The 22,654-nt window shown below is 44.8% G+C and overlaps 2 protein-coding genes across 3 annotated transcripts in view; both read right to left on the bottom strand.

Annotated features, from left to right (window-relative positions):
- Positions 1-393: 393 nt before the first annotated feature.
- Positions 394-7,975, bottom strand: LOC130484783 (gap junction delta-4 protein-like). Its single transcript, XM_056857868.1, has 2 exons — positions 7,816-7,975; positions 394-1,562 (listed from the first exon to the last, which is right to left on the bottom strand). The coding sequence occupies exons 1-2, from the start codon at positions 7,877-7,879 to the stop codon at positions 394-396; spliced, it is 1,233 nt and encodes a 410-aa protein (XP_056713846.1). The 5' UTR covers positions 7,880-7,975.
- Positions 7,976-17,089: 9,114 nt separating this feature from the next.
- The window catches only part of CCNY (cyclin Y), a 107,261-nt gene continuing 101,696 nt past the window's right edge, over positions 17,090-22,654 (bottom strand). For both annotated transcript variants that reach the window (XM_056857474.1, XM_056857475.1), the window contains exons 8-10: positions 20,610-20,776; positions 18,991-19,153; positions 17,090-17,289 (exon numbers count right to left, since the gene is read on the bottom strand). In XM_056857474.1, the coding sequence (XP_056713452.1) occupies positions 17,173-17,289; positions 18,991-19,153; positions 20,610-20,776 (447 nt within the window). In that variant the 3' untranslated portion in view covers positions 17,090-17,172. The remainder of the gene's footprint in view (positions 17,290-18,990; positions 19,154-20,609; positions 20,777-22,654) is intronic.

Raw genomic sequence — 22,654 nt, 5'->3', positions numbered from 1 at the left:
ACAATAAGGCGTACTATAGACATGTTTTTGATAAACCAAACATGAAAGCTGATGTTGTCTGGATATCAGATTCTGCTGCAAGTGACCAGATTTGCACGGTGTCTTCACAGATGCACAGACCGACCGCCACAGTGTGATTTTCCCTCTCTATTCATGCAGATGATCCACCTTTTTATAGTTTGTAATGGGCATACGTTCTGCTTGCTTTAATTCGGAACAGTTGCTATCACAAAAACACCCAAACAAACCCTGCTCTAGCGCTAAATAGCCACAAAAGTATAGTGGTAATATTTCGGTTGCAAGACACGACACTCTTCTGAGGTGGCTTGTTTCTATTGAATGATGCGAGAAGGGACTTCACGATACATGAACTGTGCCGATGCATCATGCTTTTCACACCCATTCAGATTTTTTAGATTTTGAGCATCCAGCACTGCTGCAGACGGACTGAACGTCGGAAGCCTTCCTCTCCAAAGAATAATGAACCGAAGGCTTGCTGAAACTCGCAGACCGAGGGCACCCGTTTTGGGGCTTGAGAGCTAAAGCTCCTTTCAGGGGACACGGCAGTGGACTGCATCTGGATTGCTCGCGCGAAATCTCACGTGGTTCGCCTCCCTGAAAGGGCACTGCCTTGCCATCTTGATTTGCGGCAACACATGGCTTATTACTGTTCAGGTTAAAACTAATTGTTGGCTGGGAAGTCGACGCAGGTTGAAACGGCACGTCTTCCTTAACTTCACAGCCAAGCAGACAAGACTTAACATTATCACAGTTGCCCGGGGTGACTAGAATGCCTTGGTCTCCTCGCCCAAAGTCAAGTAAGTCTTTGCTTGGCTTGTTGTCTTGGAGCACCCGGGGCCCACATCTCTCCTCAGCTCCGAGCCTTTCCAGCAGTAGCTTATTTCGGTGACTCCTGACAATGCTGCTTCGGAAGACAAAGGTCAGGTCAATGAGGCTGAGGAGGAAGGAGAAGCCACTGAGCCCCCAGATGAAGAACATCATGATGGATTTTTCAGTGGGCCTGGACACGAAACACTCAACGTAGCTTGCACAAGGAAACTGGTAGCAGGCAAAACGTCTGGGAACAAAAAATCCAAAAAGATAGTAATGGCCTGACCCAAAACAGGCTTCGACCAGCATTCTCAGAAGAAGCTGGACCGTATATGCTCTGGAAAAATCAGGAATATCCATTTTGTTTGCCTCACAGGGGACTCGGCTCCCCGCTCCCCCTTTGGAAGACTTCTTTGAAGTTTTGTGGCCTGATGTGGCTTTGATCTCTTTGTACCGACGATAAGGCATGGAATGAGCCTTCATGAGCTGCCTGGCCACGCTGTGAAACACGTAGACACAGAACATGGTATAAGGGAACAGGACGGAGGCGGTCTGAACGAGCCAGAATCGAAAATGGGATACGGGGGCAAACATGTCGTAGCACGCATTGGCGCATCCTGGTTGCAAGGTGTTGCAGATGAAGCGCTCCTGCTCGTCTTGGTAAAGAGGGTACGCTGCGAAGAAGATCACCAGTAGCCTCAGCAGGATCATTAGAGTTAACCAGACCTTCCCTGGAAAAGAAGAAAAGAAGGTGAAGACACATCAGCATTGAAAGAGACATGGCAGGTGACAGAACCTCCAGATATTTATGACCCTGGTTGGGAATGGGTTTTTAGTAGGCTGTGGATGTGTTACTGGCAACCGAGATCAAGTTAATTCATGCCATAATATTCCCTATTACAATGTATGGGTGTGAAAGCTGGACAATGAAGAAAGCTAATAGGAAGAAAGTAGATTCCTTTGAAATGTGGTATTGGAGGAGAGTGTTACAGATACCGTGGACTGCCCAAAAACAAACCAGTGGGTTATAGATCAAATCAAGCCTGAACTGACCCTAGATGCTAATATGACTAAACTGAGCCCGTCGTACTTTGGTCACATTATGAGAAAACAAGAGTCACTAGAAAAGACAATCATGCTAGGAAAAGTTGAAGGCAGCAGGAAAAGAGGAAGACCCAACAAGAGATGGATTGGCTCTATAAAGGAAGCCACAGCCCTCAATTTGGAAGACCTGAGCAAGGCTGTTAAGGATAGGACGTTCTGGAGGACATTGATTCATAGTGTCGCCATGAGTCAGAAGCAACTTGACGGCACTTCACACACACACACACAGAAGCTGATGGGCCACAGACTCACTCACTCATACTAGTTGAGACACAGGCAAAAAGCACTCCACAGGCAGTGGGATCGGAAGCTTTGCCCTTTTGCCCCTCGAGAGCTTTAGCAGCCCATTCCGATGTCTTGTATTTGGGCTTCTGTAGCGAACATACACTAGAGCATAAGAGCAGCCATGCTCTATCAGCTCAATGACCAATCTAGTCTGCCACCCAATTTCACAGATACCCCCTGAAGGGTTACCAATTGGGAAAATCAGCTGAAATCTCCCCATTTTGTTGCCCATAGGCAGCTGTATTCGAAGTACACTGCCTCTATACATTGAGGTTCAATTTAGTCAGTGTGACCAACAGTCAGCAATGGGCTTATTCTCCATGCATCTGCTGAATCTCCTTGCAAAACCAATTAAACCAGTGGCCATCACTACATGTAAAGGTAGTCCCCTGTGCAAGCACCGGGTCATTCCTGACCCATGGGGTGACGTCACATCCCGACGTTTACTGGGCAGACTGTGTTTTATGGGGTGGTTTGCCATTGTCTTCCCCAGTCATCTACACTTTACCCCCAGCAAGCTGGGTACTCATTTTACCAACCTTGGAAGGATGGAAGGCTGAGTCAACCTTCACTACATGTGGTGACAGCAAATTCCCATTAACTATCTGTGAGCATTTCCTTTTTGCCTGTTTTGAATCGACTGCCCATCCGTTTCATTGGATGCCTCCAAGTGCTCGTATTTTGGGAGAGGGAGAAACAGCTCTCTCTCTCTCCCCACTTTTCCCACTCAGGCATACTTTATAAGCCACTGACATATTTCCCCATAGTCATCTTTCCTCTCATATAAAAATCCCGTATTAGCCTTTCCTGTAAATGGGCTTATTAATTTAACTCTTACCACATTTTCACTAGTGTTCCCAGAGACAGACATTTTAATACGTGGCTGATGGTGATGGGTGTCAAAATGTCAGAGTGTACCACCACAAGCCACTACAGATTCATAGAATTGGAAGGGACCTCCATGGTCATCTAGTCCAACCCCCTGCACAATGCAGGAAATTCACAACTACCTCCCCCCTACACCCATAGTGACCCCTACTCCATGCCCAGAAGATGGCAAAAAAAAAAAAAAAATAAACCCTCCAGGATCCCTGGACAATCTGGCCTGGAGGAAAATTGCTTCCTGACCCAAAAGTGGCAACTGGCATTACCCTGAGCATGTAAGAAAGGGCCAAAAGGAGCCAAACACTGACGCAACCCTTCCTGCCCTCCCTCTCATGATCTGCCTAACTTCACCGAATCAGCATTGCTGACTGATGGCCATCTAACCTCTGCTTAAAAACGTCCAAAGAAGCCCACCACCTCCCAAGGAAGCCTGTCCCACTGACGAACTGCTTTAACTGTCAGAAGCAAGCTGTACAGAATGAGGACCTTCCCTTGGGTCTAATGTTTAGCAAACCACCATTTGGCAAGCTGAAGCTGCAAAAGGCGTACTTCCCTGTCCTCTTCTAAAACATAAAGATCTGTATATTTAGAAGCTACAGTCTCTGTTATTTTAGATCTGTGGTTCAAATTTTACAGCAATAAGGTTCACAATTCCTAGATTGCGAATATACAAACGTAACTGTTCGACGAGGCACGAAAGCAAGGGAGTTGATATTCTACCACCTCATAGGAATATTTTGGATGTCAGGTATAAACAGCTGACAGAGGGATTACCACATTAGCCTGCTGCAACAAAAACTTATGCCACAATAAAAACATGTTCCTATTTCAGGTCCCATTTGTTCTAGGTCATAGGGTACGTGCGGTGGAAATGAAGGTCTGAATTCTGAACACAGTGGTTCACAAGCTTTTAGAAGTAGGATCCATTGCTAAATTCACTGTACTTTTCAGGGGCCGTCTGCAAGATAATTCCATGTTTCTTACTCCCCGAGCAGAAATCTCACATCAGCCAATGCTGAACAAGCTTCTGTTCTATTTTTTAGATAAGTATTTATAAATATGTAGCATGATTGAGCAGCCAACTGTATTTCATAGCCATCTCGCACATTATGCAGAAGCAAACTAAAATCTCTGAGCATGCCTTCTGGAAAGTTATCTTCCTCTCATCTGCGAAGCACTTTGGGGTTCTGACTCAAGTCTGAGGACTGCTGCGGTATCCTATTTGCCAATGGGGACCCTCATCTGCTAAACCAAAGTCTGTGAGTAGTCATGACGGACGGACCTTGTTGTGTTAATTTCTTGGAAAATGTCCTGTATTTGTTCCTGTATTTATTCTTTTAGAAATTGAGATAAACCAAAATCAAACAGGAAGGAAGATTAGACCTGACATGCAATTTTCACGCCAGTTGGAGGGATCCTCTTCAGGCAGATTATCTGAAGATTTATCAGGGGGAGCTAAACGGATTGCTCTATGCACAGTGGATCACTGAGGTTCTGCAAATTACTAGGTTATTACCAGCTTTTGCCTACAGTGATATATTAAGAAAGTTTGAAGTTGCCCTTCAAACAAACAATGGGAGAGCCAGTGAGGTGTAGTGGTTAAGAATGGTGGACTCTAATCTGGAGAACTGGGTTTGATTCCCCCCTCCTCCACATGAGCAGCGGACTCTAATCTGGTGAACCGGGTTGATTTCCCCACTCCTACACATGAAGCCTGCTGAGTGACCTTGGGCTAGTCACAGTTCTCTCCGAACTCTCTCAGCTCCACCTACTTCACAAGGTGCCTGTTGTGGGAGAGGAAGGGAAGGCGATTGTAAACTGGTTTGATTCTCCTTTTTAAAAAAAAGGTAGAGAAAATTGATAGAAGTCAAAAGGGAGAATTTTGCTAAGAGCGACATTTCTCAGCAGGGTTACACATACCACCTAAAACATCAGTAGGCCAGACAAAAGCTGGAGTAGCACAGAGATGAGCTGTTATCCTGAAAGACCCTCTTTGGAATCTCACCTCTGCCAGAAATTAACTAGGTGCCAGCCCACATGACCTCTCCAAAATATAGGAATAATGAAACTGACTTCCAACAAAATGAAGTGCCTTGAACAATGAAAACTCGATACAGATGTTAAATATAATTAGAGAGTGCTTTTTGCAAAGGAATGGATGTGGAAGTTATATAAAGGTCTTGGTGTGTGGTTGTCAGTTCAGAATAATCTCAACCCTAGAGTGAGGAGAGCTTTGGCCGCTGGGCTGAGAGGCAGAGCAGGAAGCAGTGCTGCTAGAGAGTTTCAGGTTAGATCAGTTGTTCGAGAGTGGAATCAGCTACCTAGGGAGGTGGTGAGCTCCCTCTCACTGGCAGTCTATAAGCAGAGGCTGGACAATCACTTGTCAGAGATGCTCTAGGCTGATCCTGCATTGAGCAGGAGGTTGGACTAGATGGCCTGCATGGCCCCTTCCAACACTATGATTCTATGAGTTTGCCCTATTATTTCATGAATAAGAGCTGAGAAATTTCCTTCTTTTGCCCAACTTCCAGTTCACAATCTTAGCAGTAGCATCACAGATCTCACAGACTTTGACGTGACATAAGATGACCACTATTAGTACTCTTCTGGAGGTACTCCGTGGTAAGCTTGCATCCTAGCCCAAGAAGTATAAGCACATGTCCCCATAACATCAGTCAGAATTCCCTTTTCCTAGGGAAAACACCAAGCTCACATACTCCTTAAAAGAGAATTTTTTAAAATGGCCAACACCAAAACACAAGTTTGCAAATGATCCAGCAAATTCATAAGAACATAAGAAAAGCCCTGCTGGATCAGACCAAGGCCCATCAAGTCCAGCAGTCTGCTCACACAGTGGCCAACCAGGTGCCTCTAGGAAGCCCCCAAACAAGACGACTGCAGCAGCACTATCCTGCCTGTGTTCCACAGCATCCAAGGTAATAGGCATGCTCCTCTGATCCTGAAGAGAATAGGATCATGACCAGTATTTATTTTAACTAGCAGCCATGAATACCCCTTTCCTCCATGAACATGTCCACTCCCCTCTTAAAGCCTTCCAAGTTGGCAGGGAGTTCTACAATTTAACTATGTGTTGTGTGAAAAAATACTTCCTTTTATTGGTTTTGAATCTCTCACCCTCCAGCTTCAGCAGATGACCCAGCATTCTAGTATTATGGGAGAGGGAGAAAAACTTCTTCCTGTCCACTCTCTCCAAACCATGCATCATTTTATAGACCTCTATCATGTCTCCCCTCAGCCACCTTCTTTCCAAGCTAAACAACCCTAAGCGTTTTAACTGCTCCTCATAGGACAGTTGCTCTAGTCCCCTAATCATTTTGGTTGCTCTTTTCTGCACCTTCTCAAGCTCTGTAATATCCTTTTTTAGGTGTGGTGACCACAACTGTACACAGTATTCCAAATGTGGTCTCACCATAGATTTGTACAATGGCAGTATGATATCTGCAGTTTTATTCTCTATTCCTCATCTAATTATGGTCAGCATGGAATTTTTCCTTTTTTACAGCAGCAGCACACTGGGTTGACATCTTCATTGAGCTATCCACTACCATCCCATGATCCCTTTCTTGGTCTGTCGCTGCCAGCACAGATCCCATCAGTGTATATGTGAAGTTGGGATTTTTGGCCCCAATATGCATCACTTTACACTTGCTCACATTGAATCTCATTTGCCATTTTAATGCCCATTCTTCCAGTTTGTAGAGATCCTTTTGGAGCTCTTCACAGTCCGATTTTGTTTTAACCAACCTAAATTATTTGGTGTCATCTGCAAACTTGGCTACTTCGCTGTTCAATCTCAACTCCAGGTCATTGATGAACAGGTTGAAAAGCACCGGTCCCAACACAGATCCCTGAGGGACCCCACTGCTCACATCCCTCCATTGGGAGAACTGACTATTGATTCCTACTCTCTGCTTCCTATTTTTCAGCCAGCTCTCAATCCATAAGAGGACTTGTCCTCTTATCCCATGACTATGAAGTTTGTTTAGCAGTCTTTGGTGGGGGACTGTCAAAAGCTTTCTGGAAATCCAAATACACGATGTCCACAGGCTCATTCCTGTCCATCAAGTTATTTCAAGTAGCGCTCACATTTTCATCAATGACTTTTACATCACTGTTCAAATGTTTGCTTAATTCCAGGCCACCATGTACAGCACAATGAGTTCATGCTCTTACCTTTGCTATACTCCTTCTACAAATTACAGAAAGAAAAAGAAGAGTTGGTTTTTATATGCTGACTTTCTCTGACTTTTAAGGAGAATCGAACTGGCTTACAATCATCTTCCCTTCCCCTCCCCACAACAAACACCCTGTGAGGTAGGTGGGGCTGAGAGAGTTCAGAGCGAACTTGCCCAAGGTCACCCAGCAGGCTTCATGCGTAGGAGTGGGGAAATCAACCCGGTTCACCAGATTAGAGTCCACTGCTCATGTGGAGGAGTGGAGAATCAAACCCGTTTCTCCAGATTAGAGTCCACCGCTCTTAACCACTACACCACAATAGAGGCAACAGATCACAAGGGGGGAAAGCCTGCACATAAATGCTGGCTGGCTGACTGTTTGCTTAACTCAAAAGATATTCTTCTTGAAATCAGAGGGTGCCGAGAACAGCCCGAAACGAAGGGAAAGTTACTGGGAATGTAGCCAAACACGGAGAGAGATCAAAAGTACAGTCACAGGTTTTGAGAGACTCACCTATAATTGTCACATTGTAGTTGAGGACGAGGATTAAAAAGCCAAGCGAATCCCAGGAGTCCATGTTTGAAGGTGGCCACGGGAATCCCCACCTACAGAAGGCATAAGAAGAAATCGAGCATTTCCCCCAAAGCTCACAGTCCTCGACCAAGAGGGCAGGAGTCCCTCAGTAGAAAGAGGTGCTCAAAAGCCAGCCAGAACTGGGGTTGCGAGTGACTGCGGAAGGGAAGAGTCTCCTTTTTGGAAGCACAGCTGAGGCAACGGGAGGCTCACAGTCCTCCGTGCTCCTCTTTACCTCCAACTCGACAACTGCAAGAAGACAAAAGGCCAGAGGAATAATCTCTGCCATTGTCGGCTATTCTTACCCACTGGGGCATTCCAGCCTGGTGAAATTGCTGGGATACTTCCCTGCTGAAAGAGAAATGGAGCGCTGGGGGAAATCATAGACGCCGCTTTGTTTCCCTGAGTGATAAAAATGGATAATACGCGGGGAAAGAAGATACCCAAAGGACCAAGGGCCATGACTTCGGGTGATCTTTTCTCCCCAGGAGCCTTGGACTCCGAGGAGCCTGCTTGCCAGCTCCAAGTAGCAGTCTAGCAACATTGCAGCCAGTTCTGCCTGGGGTCCCCGCTGAGGAGAAAAGCGTGCTATGAATATCTACATAAATAAATTAAAAGATCTTATGCTTTTGCATGACTAGGCAACAGAGCCCCAAACTGAGAGTAGCAAGCTCAACCTTAGTGCCTGAGCACAGAGCCTTTGCCTCAGCAATGCTTCTTTTTCGTGCAAAGTGACTGCTGCCTTCCATTCCTTCCCAAGGAGCAAAGGACAGACCTGCGTTTGGGGACATAAAACCTGTCCTCCTCCCCCAATGCGGGTGGCCCCAATTCTACGGACAGCAATCCTGTAATGGACGTGTGTGTGTGCGCGCATGCACATGCGTACACTCACTGAAACCCACAGGAGTTCTAGTAACATAACAAGCCTTGACCCATGTTGCAACCCTTGGAATGGTCACCATTTTACTAACCGCCTTTTCCCCTACAAGGCACCAGAAGCCTGTCAGTCCAATTTCAAGGCTTGTTTTGTCTGCAGTGGGGTGGGTCTCTGGAGATGAGGGTAGGGAGCTTGGAAGCCTGAAGGGGCAATACCTAGGAATAAGCAAGTAGAAGCAAAGCCAATGAAAACTATGGGTGAGTCACATGGACACATGCGGCTGCCTTATACTGAATCAGACCCTTGGTCCATCAAAGTCAGTATTGTCTACTCAGACCGGCAGCGGCTCTCCAGGGTCTCAGGCAGGGGTCTTTCACATCACCTAATTGCCTGGTCCCTTTAACTGGAGATGCCTGGGATTGAACCTGGGACCTTCTGCATGCCAAGCAGAGGCTCTACCACGGAGCCACGGCCCCTCCCCATCCTATCAACCGCTTACTGATACCTTAGTCAAGCTGTGTGTATGTTTAACTACAGTGTAAGCTAGTTGTCTATAGCAGGGCTTCTTAAACTTTTTCCACTCGCAACCCCTTTTTGCCTGAGAAATTTTTACGTGACTCCAGGTATATAAAATAGGTATACAAAACATTTGCTGATTAAAAAATCATAAATAAATTTATTTTAAAACAATTCTTTTTACTGTTGCCAAATTTTTCGCGACCTCTGCATTGTTACACGACCCCATATGGGGTCGTGACCCTCAGTTTAAGAAGCTTTGGTCTATAGGATTCCCCCAAGCAGCGAAGATAAAACCTGTTCATTTCCCACTTCTTTCCAACTGTGGCAAAATCCTCCTCAGCACTTAAAAAGGTAAAGGTCCCCTGTGCAAGCACCAGGTCATTCCTGACCCATGGGGAGACGTCACATCCCGACGTTCTCTAGGCAGACTTTGTTTGCGGGGTGGTTTGCCAGTGCCTTCCCCAGTCATCTTCCCTTTGCCCCCAGCAAGCTGGGTACTCATTTGACCAACCTCGGAAGGATGGAAGGATGAGTCAACCTTGAGCCGGCTACCTGAAACCGACTTCTGTCGGGATCGAACTCAGGTCGTGAGCAGAGCTTTTGACTGCAATACTGCAGCTTAACACTCTGCGCCACAGGGCCTCAGCACTTGGTGAGGCCTAAACAGCTAGAATGAGGCTTTCTTCTTGCTAGGCTTTCTGTTTGCAGGGAGTTTCACATAATGCGATCTCCCACTTGCGGCCAGTAATGGTATAGACCAGGATATACTTTACTATTTGATTCTGCTGAATGTATCAACTGACCCCAACTTATCGATCAGAAAGTTGAATCTAACCCTTTCTCCCATTAAACCATTGAATGTGGCTCATACGTGCAGAAGGTCCCGTCATTTCCAGTTAACTGATCTCTGTTAGCAGGTGTTGGGAAAGAGGCCTTATCTGAATCCTTGGAAAGCAGAGTAAACACAACTGCATTTGATGGACCAAAGGTCTTAAACCAGTGTAAGGGCAGATTCATGTTTTTCATTCAAATTACCAGAATCCAAAATACAAACATCTGGAAAAGGCGGCAAAATTCTGGCTGTATGATTATTGGCATCATGAATCATCCAGATGGAACAGAGACATAGTAATCCAGCCAGCTTTAGCAGTGTGTAGCACTGAGAAACAAGCTACTAACACCCCAGCGGGGTGTAGTGGTTAGGAGCAGCGGACTGTAATCTGGAGAACCAGGTTTGAGTCCCCACTCCTCCACATGAAGCCTGCTGGGTGACCCTGGGCTAGTCACAGATCTCTCCAAACTCTCTCAGCCCCACCTACCTCACAAGGTGTCTGTTGTGGAGAGAGGAAGGGAATGTGATCGTAAGCCATTTTGAGAATTTCGGTAGAGAAAATCGGGATATAAAAACCAACTCTTCTTCTTCCTGCTGAACTGTTCCACTTTAGATTTCAAGTGAAAGATTGTGGGTGTGAATGTTCCCTTTCACATGGAAAAGCGGCATTTCGGGGAGATCAAGCCAAGACCTCTGAAACTCTATGAACATTTTGATGTGGAGGTAGAAACAGAAGCCTTTATGAAAACGAAGATCCTCCACCTTGTCATGCCATGCGTATCCAACATCTGGGCATATTTCACTAACCAGGACAGTGGGAAAAAGGCATAGAGGTATTGTTGAGACTTAATCACGGAATGACAAAAAATATTTACAAAACCTGAAATGACATACTATTGAATCAAAAGGTATTTGAGAAATACTTAAATTCCAGTTCAGTTCAACTCTACATATATTTCCGCACAGAACAGGCAGATCAGGAAGGCCTAACACATTACAACATTGGCAAAACATTCCTTATTTAGAAGGTGGGCATCAGCACCTATGTCAACTGAACAGGTTGAACGCAGAGGCCAAGCACAGCAGAGTTAAAATGAAGAGTCCTTTAAGACGTTTCTTGAGTTTCTCCAGCGACGGTGCTAAAAAAACAACAAAGCTCAAACTGTTTATTCACAGTTCCTGAATGACCAGAGTGTTTTGTTTTGTTTGAATCCACTGGAGACAGAGATAGTGGCAAGACGGCCACGAAAACTGGCAAGAAGAGCAGACCTGGTTGAACAGAGGATAAATTTCAATTAGGGCATGGAGACCAAAGGAAGGAGAATGGAGGAGGGGCACCGCGATCCCGATAAAAATGGTGTTGCTTACTTGCAGTGCTGGGCAGCCGACTTTATAGCGGCATGCTTGAGATTATGCTTGGGTAAATCTCAGCATGGAAACGTGATTTACTTCGTTGACAGGTTGTGTTTCTTACTGAGACTCAAGCTCTGGGGGGGGGGGAGCGACACTTCCCCTTTCTGTGGCAAGAGAACCACATCTTGCATGGCAGTGCCACAGCTTGTATCTTCCCACTCAATAACCCTCACACGGCACAAAGGAACAGGGCCACAGAACCACAATAGTGAAAGCAGAGCTGAGTCTGGGTAACATTCTGGGTAACAAAGGGACAGCAGCAGGGGTGGAGAAAGGAAAGGTCATAGAGCACCCTATCAAGCCCTTTACTCTCTCCTGCCCTCTCAAGACTCCAAAGTCTACGCTAGCATTAAGCAACACTGCTCAGTCCATTCCTTCCAACAGGACCCCAAAGATCCCTTCCAACAAACATTCCTTCCAACAAACAGGACCCTAAAGATCCACCCTAAAGATGCCCTCCTTTCAAAAGCAGCAGAGCAGCCGCAAGGTATTTCAATAGAATAAGCATGCTGCTATTTCTAAAGGCAAGGTAGAAAAAGGTGTCATTGTCATTTTATCTCACTTGATGGATAAAAGGACAATGGCACCTTGGCTACAGTCCCATCTAACTCCCAAAGCATCCACTGGAGAGGTGGCAATAGAAGACAGTGACTCTAAGATGAGTGCCTTTCCCTCTCACCATGAAACAGCTGCGGCCTGGTCCTTAATCAGGTCCCTGTGGCATGCAAAGAGGGCGGCAGAACTGCCTCTCCTACCCAGCCCGCTCCTCCTGTAGGAGAGGCGGTTCAGCCACCCTCTTTGCATGCCACAGGGGCAGGGGCTGCCCTCCCGCCCCCAAGCTACAGCCCTGGTACCACCTTCCTATCAACCTCTCTTTTGAAAATGGGCTGGGAACCCCTAGAATCATTTCCCATAGTTATATCCCTGTGGAAAGCTGGCTCATTAGATCACACTGAGTTTACTGTGGATTCAATTTGAGATATTCAGTTTTGTCCTTGTACTGACCGTGCCGTCCTAAGCAAAGTTACTCTGCTTAAGATGGTACTGTGAGTCACCTTTAATCCACTTGAATAGATCAGAGGTTTTGTTTGTTTTTGTGCACTTAAGGAAACCAAAGCAGATCTACCAGGAGAAATATTGTCAAAGGCTTTCACGGTCAAAGTTCATTGGTTCTTGTAGGTTATCCTGGCTGTGTAACCGTGGTCTTGGTATTTTCTTTCCTGACGTTTCGCCTGCAGCTGTGGCAGGCATCTTCAGAGGAGTAACACTGAAGGACAGTGTCTCTCAGTGTCAAGTGTGTAGGAAGAGTAATATATAGTCAGAAAGGGGTTTGACAATAGTTAGCACATTACCTTTGTTACTTTTTGCAGGACAATGATTCAGCTCAAACCCCTTTCTGACTATGTATTACTCTTCCTACACACTTGACACTGAGAGACACTGTCCTTCAGTGTTACTCCTCTGAAGATGCCTGCCACAGCTGCGGGCGAAACATCAGGAAAGAAAATACCAAGACCACGGTTACACAGCCAGGATAACCTACAAGAACCTACCAGGAGAAGTTTAGAGAACTACACATCTAACAATTAATGTCTAGCGTGGTGCAACAGTTAGAACGGTAAGGCTAGGATCTGGGAGACTCCACTCATCCATGAAAAAAATTGAGCATCCTAGGGCCAGCCTAACTTACCTCACAGGGTTGTTGTGAGAATAAAATGCAGAAGGGGAGAACCATGAACGTTGTCTGAGCTCCTTGAAAGACAGGCGGGATAAAAATATATTAGGCAGAAGGTTAGATATGGAGCCCCGTGGCACAGAGTGGTAAAGCTGCAGTACTGCAGTCCTTCAAGCTCTGTTCACGACCTGAGTTCTATCCCGACGGAAGATAGCCGGCTCAGGGTTGACTCAGCTTTCCATCCTTCCGAGGTCGGTAAAATGAGTACCCAGCTTGCTGGGGGTAAAGTGTAGATGACTGGGGAAGCAATGGCAAAACCACCCCGTAAACATAGTCTGCCTAGTAAAAGTTGAGATATGACATCACCGGTACTTGCTCAAGGGACTAACTTTCCCTTTAGAAGGACAGATAAAGTCATTTATACATGGGGAGAGAGAGACAGACTCAGTATGGCATAGTGGTTCCGAGAGACCCAGGTTTGAATCCCCACTCTACCATGGAAGTTTGCAAGGTGAGCTTGGGCTACATTCTCTCAGCTTAACCTACCTCGCAAGATTATTGTTGCAGGAAAACAGAGAAAGGGATAATGATGCTTTGGGTCCCCTTTGGGGAGGAAAATGGGAGATAAATTAAGAAATGCATAAATACAATGCAAAACAAAAAAACAAACAAAGAGAAAACCCCACATTTAACAGCAGATTTCTTTTTTTTTTAATTTTTAGTGCAAGAAAACATAACCAAGTTAAATCACAGAGAATCAGTACTAATTGAAGAATATGGAAAATTCTCCTATACAGAGGTAGAGTCCAGTGCACAAGGCTAAAACGATATCCAAGAGTCTAAACAAGACTGAGCCAGGTTTTACGGAATCCACTTGAAATTTTAAGTATCAGACTGTATGTACATACATACAATAAATAGACTATACAATCTTTAAAGTTGTTTAATAAACTTCACAAAAAATCATAGTAGATGCATCGAGAACTTTACATAATGCAAACTTCTTCCTCCGCCATACCCTCCCCCACCCCGAACTGCACAATGTTTTTGCTAGACAGCAAACCCAACGAGTATTCTTCAGACTGTTGATAAAACAACTCACTGTGAAATCATTATATCTGGGAGTAAATATAATTCAATTCTATTTCTTTTAAAAAAACATCCTTTTTACCCTATTATTGTAAAGGCTCTCTTTTTCTTTTTTTTAAATATTCTGTATAGGAAAAGAGAAAAGAAGGAAGGGGGGAGAGAATCAAAACACCAGCATGATAAAAATCAGAGTTTTGATGTATTGGCACAACAACAATAAAAAAAATTAAGAACTAACCTATGTGAAAGATCAGGGAATATATGTAGGGCAAACTCTTCATGTCATGTAGAAAAATAAGAAAGCTAGTAGAAAACCGCTTGGATATTCATACTCCAGCATCACCAGTGCCTTAACTTCTTTTAAGGCAAACAGCATAATCAGGGACACAGTCATGTTGAAAAAAAGGCTCAAATGCTCTGGTCCTAAACACATCTGGGGCATGTCTGAAAGGACAGCTCACATCCCTCTTGATTGGGCACTGTGTTCCAGAAGCATGGGGAAACAGACCAGAGAAAATAAGTGTACTTTCTTCTCTCCCCCCAGAACCACCTGGCAGCTGCTGCTATAGGTGACACAGTCTCCAGTGGTTCCCATCAGCTCTCTAGACCAGCATGCCTAAGCCAACCTCGAGTCGGATCCCAAGAAGGAACATGTGCTGACCAGCGACAACTGAGAGCTTAACATGGCAGTTCCCCGCCGAAGAGAAAACCAGCTGTTTAGCATTAAAATGGCTGGCTTCTTTGGCAGCGAGAACTCTGCAGCGAACACCGAAAGGAAAGTTTCCGCTCACAAGCTTCTCTCTTCTTTGGTTCCTGACCTCTGACTGAAAGGATCAGCAGCAGAGAAAGCCCTCCCGGCTCCCCGTAATTTAGAGCTGCATGGATGTGCATGTGGGGGGAGAAAGGGTTTTGTTGAAAACTTGAGTCAAGTAAACAATATAAAAAAATGAGGTTTTAAGGCTCAATGAGAACATGTAAAGGAATGTGGGATGGGCGCATGTCCCGCGAGAACTCTCGTTGATGTTAAGAGAGTAGCCCGAGCATACTGCTGGAAACTTCTCCTGAGCAAGCCCCCTAATAGGGGAGCATGTATAACAGAACAGCTGCGGGGGGTAGGAGACTTATGCAGAGATACTGCCAGTGGAATGTGCTTTGTATGATTCTCTCAAGTAGTGGAGGGGAGAGGGGGAAACCGAGTCCAAACCAGGTGAGTTTTGATCATTTCTTCCACTAGAGAGAGAAGTCATGGAATTCCAAGACCATGAAAAGTACTGCTGATTCCCGCCCCGCCAGTATAATACACCTGCGTCTTTCTGAAATGTGCAAAATAATCTCTACATCCTTGTACGGAGCACAAGAATTCCTACAGCAATAATGCAATTTGCTAAAAGGGGATTCCTCTTATCCATCCCATTGAGGAACACAATGGCGGGAACAAGTAACAGCAACAAAAAAGCACAATATAATCCATCAACAATCAAACTTTCTTCACAGTTTGCATTTTGTTTAAATTTCTATAAGCACCTACGTTGTAAAATGCAATTTTGTAAAACATATATATTTTTTTTAATTTTTGAAATCCAGCCTGTGACAAACACTTGGTAAAATTAATATAGATTTTTCTTATTTCATGGACCGTTTTTCACTAGAACCAAAAACTTTTTTTTTACATTTTTTTTCTATTTTATACAAACAGATTGGTTTCCATTTAAAGTAAACATATAAAAAACTTGAGGCTATTGCTTGCAACATTGAACCAGGAAGTGAAGGAAATCAACTGTCTGGGCCACACGAAAGGGAGATCTCGAGTTCTCTCGTTTTAACAGTCCGCCGAATTTCTAAATGCTAAGAAAAACTTGCAGAAAGGATGACCACATCCCATGCAAATTTCACCTCCTCAGCCCAAGTTTCACTGTTATCTGAATCCTTCTAACAATCATAACTTTATAGTAAGGAAAAATAAACTATCCCAAAAGAATGTAGGAAGGCACATGCAGCCACATACACTATAACGCAGTCAGTCTTCATGATGCAGCTAACAAGGAAGCACCAGGGACACTGGCTGCTATAAATTAAAACGAAAATCATGAAATTACGATCACCTGATCTCGTATACTTTTGGTTCAGCACTATAAATCAAGTTAGATCTGGTTTTCAAAAACACCCCTCCCCAAAAACAGGAAAATGAGAAACAAAATATGCATAACGACAATGGTCAGAAATGCTAATAAAACAGCTTATGAAGAGAAAAAGTGCCGTGTAGAGGGGAAGAAAATAACAAAATGCTGTCAGATTTGTGCTAGTGTAGATACCACCTTCATACTTGCGGCCTTGCAAAAGCAGGGAAACCAAACCCAGGCAAACAGCAAAGAGGAATGCAAAACCCAGAAGGGGGGGGGGGGGAAACACCGATAGAAGATACCAGAGAGAACGTGAAGCACTTCCAATTCCTCCCTCGGCCGCCAAAAGCTCTCTTGCAGGCTTATCTTGTGGATTTCATTTTCATGCCATTGTTTCCGAAGAAGGTTGTTTTTTTTTTAATGGCACACACTTGTCCGTTTCTGCTCTCGAGCCCCGCGCCCCACTCTTCTCCTCTTCCAAGTGTGTTGGTTTTTCTCTCCACAAAAAGGACTCTCTATTAGCAACTAACAAACGCAATCTTCTTAGAGAGTCCCTGCTGATTATCCTGATGGTTCTCTCCAAGTCCCAAGTTTAATTTCTCGTGTGCTACACCAAGAGGGAGGCACTGTAAAGGCAGTTTTAAAAATAAGGGAGGGAAAAAAAACCCAAGGAGGCAAAAAGACCCAAAATGAATAAAAACACCCCACTCCCTCCTGCCCAAAGTTGATGATAGAAACAGTACTTTTGGAGGCATAATCCCAGACTTCACTGTTAGGAGATGATAGCAGGAGACCATCTAACTAGAGTCAGATTGTCCGAACTGACCGACCGTTTCTTTGCTGATTTCCTGAAGTCCTTATATTTGTCTTCACACAAGCGGGAGATGGCCTGCAGGGTGGGGTGGAGGGGCCAGGAGAGAATGGTCAGATACATGCAAGTAGTGGGGGGGGGGGGAAACTGCAGACCAGAAACATACATTCTCCATTCTTTAGATGCCAGGGCTACACAACCTGAGAGGCAGCCAACTGAAGACATCCCACCGTTGCCCTGCCCCACCACACTGTTTTTGTACTCTAGGCATGCAACACAACCAGCTGTGACATCTGGTCCAGAGCAGAAGGCAAAAGATGCACTGCTTCTCAATGGTGCACTGCTTCTCACCCCAGGCTAAAGAGGGGAGGGGCCGTGGCTCAGTGGTAGAGCATCTGCTTGGCATGCAGAAGGTCCCATGTTCAATCACCGGCATCTCCAGTTAAAGGGACTAGGCAAGTAGGGGATGTGAAAGACCTCAGCCTGAGACCCTGGAGAGCCGCTGCCGGTCTGAGTAGACAATACTGACTTTGATGGACCATTTGCTGGTCAATCACCGTAATAAATTGAAATTGACTTTGATGGACCAAGGGTCTGATTCAACAGAAGGCAGCTTCATGTGTTCAGGACTGTCTGTGCTAGATCACAAGACTTTTCAGGTTAACACAATGAAAAACACTGTAGCCTTAAACTTCTGTTGAAGCAGCAAAGGAACCATCTTCACTAGTTTCATCTTAATGCACAGGCTGCAGAGAGTGATGTTAACAGAGAAACTTGGAGGGGACAACATGTTGAGTGCTTATCATCAGTGTTTGCGGTTAAGAAGACTGTGAGCTGGAAAGTATAGTAAGAAGTGGCTATCTGGTAATTTGTAGGGGAAGAGGGACAGCAATGGCTAACCCTGAAGATGAGGTTAAATTCTGTGCCATGAAAACAGATACATTCTGGGATGAGAAAATTACAAATCATACTTGCACGTTTATCACATTTCTATCTTGCCTTTCTATGGAGAAGCTCAGGGTAATGTACAATCCTTATCCTACTTTATCCTAACAACTGTCTGTGAAGTAGGTCAGGCTAAATTCTATCTATACATTTTTGAAGCCACAGAGCAAGGCAAGATGAATGGAGAGGGGCTGCCAGGCCCAGAAGGTGCCGGGAATATTATGGAGGCAATATTATTGTTATTGAATGCCAGACTTTCTAGAAACTGGGCCACATGTATAATCCTGAGTGCACAGAAAGAACGCAGCGATATGGCACAATGCTACATATGCAGCCATCGGAGTTTGGGTGTGGTTCTGACTTGACTCTACTGAGACAGGAGGAGGAGAGCAGCAGTAGAGCAGCATGGGAGAGGCAGGTCTGATTATGGCATAGGCATGGTCTACTGTGAGAAGGGCTGTGGCTCAGTGGTAGTGCATGTGCTTGGCATGCAGAAGGTCCCAGGTTCAACCCCTGGCATCTCCAGCTAAAAGGATCAGGCAGTAGGGGATATGAAAGACCTCTAGCAGAATCCCTGGACGGCTGCTGCCAGTCTGAGTAGACAATACCAAACTTGATGGACCAAGGGTCTGATTCAGAATAAGGCATCTCCATTTGCGTTCAAGTATACTGTGGCTTGTGGAACAGGGAATAACTGGTGGCATCACAGCCGAGTAGGCCAAACCTGACCTTCTTTAAGGGAGCAGAGATGGATGCATATCAACCAATAACTTTCAGGATCATCTTTCAATCAAAGGAGGTAATGTTGGTGCAATGGAAAGAAGAGGATCTCACCTCAAGTTTATACGCCCTATCCCTGCTGAGGGGCTCCAGTGGAAAGCTGAGGTTGTTTGCTTCTGCCAGGGACCGCAAGTCAAAATAATACTTGGCATAAACACTGGAGGGAACATTGATATTGAATTGCAATAATTCCAGAAACTGGCGCTCCAACTCATTCCTGCAAAACAAAGACAACGCATTTTAAACCCTGTCCTCGTACTCTTGCCATGGAAAGCAGTAATTTATTTCAGGTTGATATGAACAAACTTCACGGGAAGAAGAAGAGTTGGTTTTTATACTCTCATTTTCTCTCCAAAAGGAGTCTCAAACCAGCTTACGGTTACAAGCCCTTCCCCTCCCCACAACAGACATTTTGTGAGGTAGGTGGGGCTGAGAGAGTTTGGAGAGGACTGTGACTAGCCCAAGGTCACCCAGATGGCTTCATATGAAGGAGTGGGGAAACCAACCCAGTTCATCAGGTTAGAGTCTGCCACTCAAGTGTAGGAGTGGGGAGTCAAACCTGGTTCTCCAGATTAGAGTCCACCACTCTTAATCACTACACCACACGTCATAAGATTCTCACAGGCACCACACAACCCTGGAAGGTCATTGCCATGCTGGCAAAAAGCACTCTCTGAGGCCAGAGTCAAGAAACCTTGATGAGTTGGCCTGCAAGGCCTCAAAGACACTTTTAGATACGATTCACGGTTCAAATACCCACAAATCAGCACAGTGTCAGAGTGCTGGAGTAGGATCTGGGAGACCTGGATTCAATACCCAATCAACCGTGAACCTCACCAGGAGACCCGGGTTGGTCCCGTGCTGTCCACATAACATTCCTCATATGTCTGTTGTGAGGACAAAATGAGAAAGGAACTACAAACGTGGCCCTGAGCTTCTCAAGGAAAGGAAGGGATAAATAAAATAAAATTGACCAATAGATAGGATGGAACTAGTTTAATCTCTCTGGTCCCTCGTTCTAGGTCTTACCCCAGCAACCACAACCAGTGCTGTGCTAGTGTATTTGCATGACTTGACTGAAGTAACCCAAGAGGTGCAAATCTGGCAACTCTTGTTATATATCAAAGACAATGCAGGGCAGTCACTTGTTCAATAGTGATGTTCATTCACAGAGGTAGGGGAAGAATATTTTGCCAAGCTTCCTGCTTGGACTCCATCTATCTCACCTATGCAACTTGCAAAACACCCTGAATTGGTCACGATGACCCAACCTTTCACCTTCCTTGTCCACCTTTAGGTGTCAGGTCAAAACATGGCGACTTCAGCATTCCTTGGACCTAACTTTAGTCATTGGCTTATTCAGTGATTTGTTCTCATCTCTGTCGTTTTATTATTTTTGTGTTTTGTTAACAATATTTGCTGTTCAATGTTTGATGTTACTGGATTTTTAGTATACAGTTGGACACCTTGGAGATCTCCGTGTGCAAGATGGAAAATGCAGGACAGAAATGCTTTGAAATAGTAATAAATAATAATCTGCCTTCTGGCACCAGATCACAGCTGAGGCAGATTGAGATGCAGAAACAGATTTGAGATGTTTGCCCAGAAAACCCACATCTATAGGGTATTTTCTCTCATCAGATATTAAAATTAAGACCAAGGAGCAAACTCACATGTCCTCAACGGTGATATCTTTCAGGATCTGACAGTAGTCCACATTCCACACAGCCTGGTCATCCCAAACTTTCGATGCCAGTAGAATCGCACCCAGTACAATTCTCTTCCAGTTTGCTGGACAAATATCTATCTCCGCGTATGTTAAAAGCCTTTCAAGATATACCTGAAATGACACAACGTGACCAAAATTCACAGTGTTTCTCAAGCAAACAGAAATAACGGGCAGTGGAGGGATGGGAGAGAAACAAGTTAAACTAGCTTTTTCCTGCTTAGAGGCCCTTGGAATACGATTTTTTAAAATATTAGTGGCGCAGATTGTATTATTATTTAGTAAATAGCAACAGCTTGTTTTGGTTATGACTTCCTAATGTGATTAATTATAATCTCATCACAGAAAGGAAAATTATAGTAATATCTGTAATTATGCACACCATAGCTACTGCAGTGCTAAAATTAATTAGAAAGCTGAGTTGCCAAAGTTCAAGTTCCATGGTGGCCCGCAAATATATATACTAGAAGCATCTGGGAATGAACAAAGATGTTAATGGAACGAGTGCTCAAATGACGTGCCGAGAGATGGGCATTTAATAATGCAATTAAGAAGAGTGGCAGAAAATGGTGTTTGCATTAACCCCCAGGCTTCTGCCATCATGTTCAACAAATGCTCTCCCCCACCAACTTCCCTTCCCCACTCTATCTTACACAAAATATGAATGTGTATATTCAGAAAACTCACTCATTTGATGCAAGACTTTTTTTTAACTGAAGACGGAACAGTACCAAAAGTAGATTCAAACTACCACAGTTGGTCCCCCTTCCTTCCCTCACAGTGGGTTGGATCCAACCAGATTTTCTGCTGGTGAACAAGGGAAGAAGGTATACCCCCCCCCCTTTGACCATCAAAATGGGCATGCGGAGGATCAGGGGACCTGCATGGACAATAGCTATGTGAGAGAGGAGCTGTAATAAGGAGGGAAATTGGCCAATATTGAGTGGAAACGTCAGATGGATTCAACCCAGTGCAAATCAGTAAGTGACAGGAATCCTGGGGAATAACTAGATGGTGAGAAGAATGACCCACAGCCTCTTCTTCTCACAGTACAAGATGTATTATGGATCCATAACTGGTCCCTTGGCCAAATGGAGTACTAATTGGCCACAAGCATGAAGGGAGGACTGCCATCCCTCGAATAATTTCTCATTCAAACACACAAATAAAGCAGTGTTATAACAATTACCATTGTCCAAAATCAGGCTATGTATTAAATTATGTATTAAACTGAGTGGATTCCAAATATGCCACAGACCAAGTGTCGTATTATTAGTCATAAAGGGAATCCAACCACTCCAACTAAACATGGAATAACAGATGTCCAAAATGCCTAAACTTGAATTTACCTTCACACCGTAATAGCTCTGTATGTTCCAAATGACAAAGTACTTCAAGACTTGAAAAACCCCTGCACCCCACCCTCAGAAGGCATGGCAACACACTGACAGTAACTGGGAATGGCAGACTTGGAACCATTTGCATGGGGGTGCATGTGGGGGGTTCACACTCTGGATGGGTATACCAGAACTCTATATGGGACAACTGTTCTCAGTTACAGCTCAGCATGCTGAGGGACACAGAGGGGAGGTAGAAAAGGAGTAAAGGGCTCTATTAAACTCAATGCCAGTCCCTTTGCAAACAAGGAGGAATCACATTCTAGGGGAAGGGCTGTAGCTCAGTGGTAGAGCATCTGCTTGGCATGTAGAAGGTCCCAGGTTCAATCCCCGGCATCTCCAGTTAAGGGACTAGGCAAATAGGTGATGGGAAAGACCTCTGCCTGAGACCCTGGCGAGCTGCTGCCAGTCTGAGTACACAGTGCTGACTTTGATGGACCAAGGGTCTGATTCAGTATAAGGCAACTTCATGTGTTCATGTGTAGATTCATAACCACATGTCCATATCAGTAGGCATTTGTTCCAGAAACTACTTAAGTTCAATGAAATTGATTGCCTCCCTTCTCCAACTTTAGAAATCTGGCCTAAAACCCTG

Source organism: Euleptes europaea, chromosome 11, assembly GCF_029931775.1.
Source record: "Euleptes europaea isolate rEulEur1 chromosome 11, rEulEur1.hap1, whole genome shotgun sequence".
NCBI classification, from domain to species: domain Eukaryota; kingdom Metazoa; phylum Chordata; class Lepidosauria; order Squamata; family Sphaerodactylidae; genus Euleptes; species Euleptes europaea.
The sequence above is the reverse complement of the archived record's forward strand: the minus strand, read 5'-3'. Positions and strand labels throughout refer to the sequence as shown.